The sequence below is a fragment of the Alligator sinensis genome, unplaced genomic scaffold (assembly GCF_000455745.1).
Source record: "Alligator sinensis unplaced genomic scaffold, ASM45574v1 scaffold1084_1, whole genome shotgun sequence".
In the NCBI taxonomy this organism is placed as follows: Eukaryota; Metazoa; Chordata; order Crocodylia; family Alligatoridae; genus Alligator; species Alligator sinensis.
The window spans coordinates 751,792-758,366 of NW_005842677.1; the positions used below are offsets into that span (position 1 = coordinate 751,792).

General features: G+C 40.4%; 1 protein-coding gene across 17 annotated transcripts in view; it reads left to right on the top strand.

Annotated features, from left to right (window-relative positions):
* Positions 1–6,575, top strand: part of SUN1 (Sad1 and UNC84 domain containing 1) — a 51,375-nt gene continuing 44,800 nt past the window's right edge. For 11 of the 17 annotated variants that reach the window (XM_025215801.1, XM_025215804.1, XM_025215805.1 and 8 more), the window contains exon 1: positions 2,688–3,016. In XM_025215801.1, the coding sequence (XP_025071586.1) occupies positions 2,703–3,016 (314 nt within the window). In that variant the 5' untranslated portion in view covers positions 2,688–2,702. Of the gene's footprint in view, positions 134–2,276; positions 2,439–2,687; positions 3,017–3,190; positions 3,354–6,575 lie in introns of those variants that run through there. The other 6 variants (XM_006033912.3, XM_025215811.1, XM_025215810.1 and 3 more) reach the window with 6 other exon arrangements.

Below are 6,575 nucleotides of genomic sequence, written 5' to 3' on the forward strand. Positions count from 1 at the left end.
CCATCCCAGCCGGAGTGGAAGGGGGCTGCTGGGCTCCACGCACGCAAGCTAAGCGCTGCCTCCAGTCTGATGAGGCAAGAAGGGTTGAGGACACTAAATTAACCTGCTGCTCCTCGTGCTGTGTTGGGGGCCGGTAGGTGGAAACCTGCACCCGCTCTTCTTCAACCGTGGCCTTATGCTGGGTGGACATGAGAGAGGGTGTACAGCACTAGACGGAGACGCTGGAAAGCAAGCCCTGCGGCCGCACCCACGGGCGTGGGGGGATGCGCGGTGTGTGAACGTGAAAACGTGTGCCACGCTGCGAGTTGGCAGCACAGCAGGATTTGCTACCGGGATTTCCACATTTAAAAAAAAAAAAAAGCAGCGCAGTGTACACACAACAAGCCTGTGCCAGAGCCCAGGCCGTCCGGAGTAATGCTCTGGTAGCCCTGGCACAGGTGCTGGCCGCGGCCTCCAGCGCTCCAGCTGAGGAGCCGGGCACGGGCGGTTTGCCCGTTATGGGACAACTTGTCCTGCAGCGAGCTGCACAAGCAAGGGTGTGCGCTGAGGCAATTTGTGCCACTGCAAGTGCACGCTCCTGCTCCTCCGGACACAGCCTGTGAGGTCCCATTTAATTTTTTTAGGTCCGGAAAGGAACAGTGTTATGCCACTGTATGTGGATGTATGTGGTCAGCATCTGGTGTATTGTCCCAGGACCAGGCGAAAGACCTCCTGTCTGCTCCGTTAGTTTCAATGCGAAGTTCAACCAAAATGTGACCGTTTTTGGTCAGGTGATATCCCAAGAATAGCAGTAGTGTAAGGAAAAGTAACCAGGACCCGGCCTAATAAAAGGAGTGTTTTTGTTTGTCCCTGGGTTAATTATCCCAAGCCAAGAACATTGTGAAGACAAAATTCAGTATCTTCCCATGTTTTGGGGTGTTGGTCTAAGCGCACAGGCAGACGTGGATGGTTCTTTGGGTAAATCCGATATCTTTTATTAGACTAACTCAGATAGTTGGAAAAAATTATTCTTTGCAAGCTTTTGGGCACAAACACCCTTTGTCAGGCTGAGGAAGTGTATTGTCTTAACTGTGTTTTACCTACAAACAGCTTGAGTTCATTTTAGGATAAAAAAACCAAAAACAAAAAACCTTTCTCTTGTTTTTAAGCCATAGCTGTTAACTCCTGTGTCCTGGTCAAGCCCCAATGTGGGTAACTACATCCTGCCTATATAAATCATTCCTTAAAGCCTTGGTTGGATACAGTACATGTTCACTACACAGACTCTGCTGTTTCACCCAAATAAATTATCAATACCCTGTATGTGAGTTCTGCTTCATATCTCTATCTTTCTCTCTTTAAGGAGGTGAAGGAGCATGCTTTTTACTTTGCAATACATTGAAACAGTGCAAAGCACTGATGCTTCTTCAGCAGAGATCAAACCTTGTTTTTCAAACTAACGTTTCAGGAATGGGAAGCTCATTCTTTCCAAGACTTTTTGTTTTTTCACTTCTGCAGTCAGCTACAGAAGGTGAAAGTTAAAATAATTGGGCTTCAAGCGTGTTTCATACTTTGAGACGCTGCCAAAATAAAGGTCCAGCTGTGCCCTTGATGGGGGATGCACCCTTGTGCAAGGCCCCGTTGATGTCAGCAGAGTCCTGTGTACCTGTCGGTGGGGACTTCCGCATTTTAGGATCTAAGGGAGTAACCTAAGGCTTTGGCTGTGACTTGGATCAGTTTTCAGAAGTTAGTCTCTCCTCCACAAGACAGGGGTGGAGCAGGGAGGGGGAGGCAGCATGTCCCTTATCCCAGTTTTTAAATCAATAACAAGCAGTGTTGTGGGTGCTTTAGGACAGCTTGAGCACAGCCCTTGTTAGGAATGTGTACTGCCTAGCTTGATTTCTGTTTTGTTTTGTTTTAACTTTTCTGCAAATGAAGCTGGCAAAAGTGAGGGAAGGGCTGGATTATAAAGAACAGCTATCATGCAAATCAAATTGAAGTATATCGTTCAATAAACACACACATCCGTTTTACTGCTGTGGTTTAGAGGTTTTTAATGTTTCTGTTGGGCAGAAATTAATAAAAAGGCACCTTTTAATTTCCAATGTATTCCCTGATCTCTGGGAGCAATATTATTTTCATCAAAATAAACTTTCTTTGCTGGTTGTTATTTTAGAAAAAGGGGTTGTGAAGGAACCACCTTTGCAATGACCTGTTTAAGAAGAGCTTTGCTTATTAAACCGGCAAACATTACGTTTTTCTTTCTACTTGCATCTACAGGAACAAATCATGAACTGATCTGCCATACCCTAATTAACACTGCTTCACTGACCTGCGATTAGGAGCTATTTTAAATTAGGCTACAACTCCTATGCGTGTGGGTGGGAGGTTAGCTCTGTTAGCAAAAGCAGAACATTGGATCAGGCTTGTAGAGCTTATCTTCATTTTCCTAAATCAAGGTAGGTTCTGAAAATTAGTCTTGCAGATTTTGCTAAGGAATGGATGCATGCATATGAGAAAATATCTTTTTATAATTTATTCTTTTATTTAATAGAAAGCTCATTGAAGTGCGATACTTAAAATGCACACAATGGTGGCATGTAACTATAAATAAATTGCTGGACCAGCTCTTTAATTGTGGATGTGCTTGTCTAGCGTTAAGGAAACTAATGAGTTAAACGGCGTGGGCTGGACAAATTGGCAGGGTCCAATACATTTAAACTATGGCTCTGACTGACAACAGGAGCTTTACTTGGTTGGATCAGATTAGGCTGATCCTTCAGGCTTTGTTGAAGCTAGGAAGCCATTTTGGGATTCTGCGGTGTGGAATAGAAAATAACATACTGTCAACTTGCAAACTTGCCTTGAATGATTTTGGCTGGGATTGCCAGGCTTTGGAACAGAAGGCTGAAACATTTAATCATGCTAAACATGTGAAACGGATGACACTGGATTTGGGATATCTAGGTTTGCCACACGTTTACTGCCGTCTTCTGTTCATCTGCAATAAAGTGATAGATCTTGGAGCTTTACCTAGGCAAGTTGCAACTAAGTGTTTTGAAACGATTTGCTTTTTTTATGGACTAACTTGCTTAACTGTCTAATTCTGGGGAGCCTTAAGTAGAGCACGGAGCCTCTTTAAATGAAGAGGCCTGATCTGATTCACGTGCAGCAAGGTGTTTGACTCTTACTGCTATCTAAATCTACAGTTTCCTAATCTGCAAAATGACTTGGTGCACTTTACCTATAGCATGTTTAAATGCTGTGTGCACAAGCACCGAACAGATCTGTTTATTGGCTCACAACTTGATTTGCTGCTATTTTCTGTTGAACTACTATTATAAATGGAAAAAAGGAGCTGATCTGAATATATGGTATATTTGCTTATTTAAATAGTGTTTTTAGTAATTAGTAATTTTTGTAAGAGTCAAGAGTAGCATAACAGACTTTTACTCTTCTATGATGTGATTAAGATATGAATTTTGTTTCTTTTTAAAATGTTCGTCACATCTTTATGAAAAAAAATGTATTTTAAACCTGTATCCGTTTGCTTGAAGCCATTGCTTTTCAGCCTGTTTTATATTGGTAGTTTTGGGAGTATGTGGAAAAGAGCTTGGAGGTGTTAAAGGTACGCTTGCTCCATAGAAGTAAATTCACATCTAATGTAATCTCTTATTTAGGGATTCCTATTCCCCATGCAGGACAATATTTGTGTTGAAATAGTTATTTTGAACAATAGTATAACTTCACATTTGAAATCCAAAGTAGAAGCAGTATCTTGCCAGGAATTGTTACGTTGTTTGATATTTATAGTAATGAAACCAGAGCCTATCACCTTCACTTGCACCCAGCTAAGGCTGCAGTTTGTAGTAGCATGTTTTAGTAACTTAACCTAATTTTGAAAGCAGAAAAACGCTAAAATAGCAGATTTCTGTTGTTAAAATGTTACAAGGCTTAAAAGAATAACTTAATTTTCTTCTTCCTAACCCCTTGTAATATCAAAAGTGAGATATTTTGGTGGTGTTTTGGCTTGTTGTTGTTTTTTTTTTGTGTGTGGTTTTGTTTTTTGTTTGTTTTTTTACTCAATCAGTTATTCATTCTTTGCAGTTTATTCACATTGGTTTTGCATGGGACTGTGTTGCTTTTACTTTCCTGCTAAATGTTTATGTGCAAAATGGTTTTACAATAAAGACTTGCTTTTCTCAGTTTTGACTGGGTGGGGGCAGGGGAGGGAGCAGGGTCTACCAATTAGAGCAGTAGTCTGGGACTGTGGGGTTGTTTTCACTGCAGATTTATTTTGTGACCTTGTTGCTTTGCTTAATCCTCCTGTACATCAGTTTTCCATGTGTAAAGTTAGGATGAGAAATACTAACACACAAGGAGTTATTGAAGATAATACTACAGTACTTGACCCAGCTTATGAGATGCTCAGATACTATGCGGATGTGGCTATATAAGACCATAAAATAGATTTAAGTTGGGGCTCGTTATAGTCCTGCCTTTGCTGTGGACCCATTAATGCATGAGGTTGCATACCTTTAGGTTTGTGCTAAAAGGCTGCTATCAGTAGGTCTTGTCTTTTTGTATGAGTCTTCCATTGACATCAATTGAGCCAAGATTTCCTTTGCGTTATTTACGGATTTGAAGCTATGGAAAATGAGTATTATACAGTTGGGAAAGAGGCTTATGGAGGGGGCAGGAACATAGACTTTATCTTACTGATTTTTTTGACATCTTTGGATTTATTGCTGGAATTTAGGGCATGGAGCAGGACCTCTTCTCCTTCACAATGCAGGGGGGCTACACTAGTACTCAAACAGCACTACAACAATAATTTGATTGGTTTCCTGTGGCATGGTTGTTTTCTCTCCACCAACAAACATGAGTTTACCTGCATGTCCAAGAGGAATAAGGATGTTGTTTTGTAGGATTGTAAGGCTAGTGACAGTGGGGAGGCATCCAATGTTTTCTTGCTTGCACTTTGTTTGGGTAACTTACACTTCTGTCTCCAATTTCAGTGCTCTCGAGTTGCCTCACAAACACAATCTTCTTTTTTGTTCTTAGTAAATTATTCCTGCGTACTTTAGCTGTATCCCCACGATACTATGCAAAAGTTGCATGAATGTTGCAAACAGATTCTAAAGAAGAAAGAAAGGGTAAATCCAATCAATTTTGGGCCCCATTAACTTTTAGCTTCTTAAATTTAATATTTGGCAAATATTGAAAAGCCTACATGTAGCCTGCCTTACCAGTGATCACCCTGTGACACAATCAGTATGAAGTTTATTCAGGCAAAAAAAAGTGTTTAAGTACTATATCAGCTCTTCAGTTCTCTTGCCAATTTGTGTACTTGACAACTGCATTATTTTGTTAAAATACATTTCCTTCTGCTCCACACAGAGGATTGACTGAACATACAGGAGAATGCTCTCAAGCACACAGAGTGAGAAAACGGAAAGATTTGTGCCACCCAGCTCTTATTACCTACAGTAGTCACGTAACAATAATGGGTGTAAAGTATTGAAACAGAAGTGGGGAGGGTCAAAGCTTTTTCAAAAGTATCTGAAGCTAGGCCTTTAAGCTAAGTACAGACGATCATAAAGCCCAAGGCTAAATCGGTTCAGTCTTCATGGGTTAAAGCTGCATAGATTGGTCCGATGAGTAAGTGAACAGCCTTTCTACTTTTGATTCCAGAAATGTAGCCACATGCCTGCAGTAGCCCAACCCAGAAGCTGGGGGGCTAGGGTCTACTTCCCTGCTCTGTTGGAGCAGACAACTTGAATCTGGAGGGTATCTGTACAGAAGTTCAATAAACTGATTTAACCCAAAGCAGTTAAGTCTCACACTGCATCTATCCAGGTTTATCTTAAACCAGTTTCTGCCATTTTGGAAGCTGTTTATATGTGCACTGAACTTCTGTTGTGCTATAGATTTGAACCAGTTTTCAATCTTTCAATACTGGTTTATTTGTAACTTCTGTCCCTAGCCTTAAGCTGGTGGCCTGGTTTTAATATAAAAGCACTTCTGGGTGCTGGGAGCACTGACCTGGAGAACTGATTTATGTACTTTGTTGGGAGCCTAACTCTGTATTTAGGAACTCCTCCTTTCTTCAACTTGTGGCTCTCATACCGATGGTTTGTATTCAGAGGTACCTTATTAAGATCTATTTTTAGTCATAGGACAAATTTCTTATATTTACTGGTTTTGGAAATATTACCAATAATACAAGAATGCCTAATTCCTGAATTGTCCTATTGGATTTGTATTCTGAATTTAACTCAGAAATCAAGAAATGAAGCAAGGCCTCTAAACATTAGGGCAATGTTTCTGTTAAGATAGGACATTTAGGTGGCAAATTCCTTTGAGAAATCTTTGATAATACAAAAAAACCCAAAGATCCTTTCTTTGCATATGTGTAAATATATTCAGTGCAATTTAAGTAGCAAAAATGTAAATAAAGTAACTGGTAGTTTCTGAAGTATTTTATTTGTGCAATCTTTGTGAGATCAGAAATGATGCTACTTTAAAAAATAAGCTAACACCTAACTTTTATCGTTTTAATGTTGCTTGGAAACCTTAAAGTTTCCCACAACACT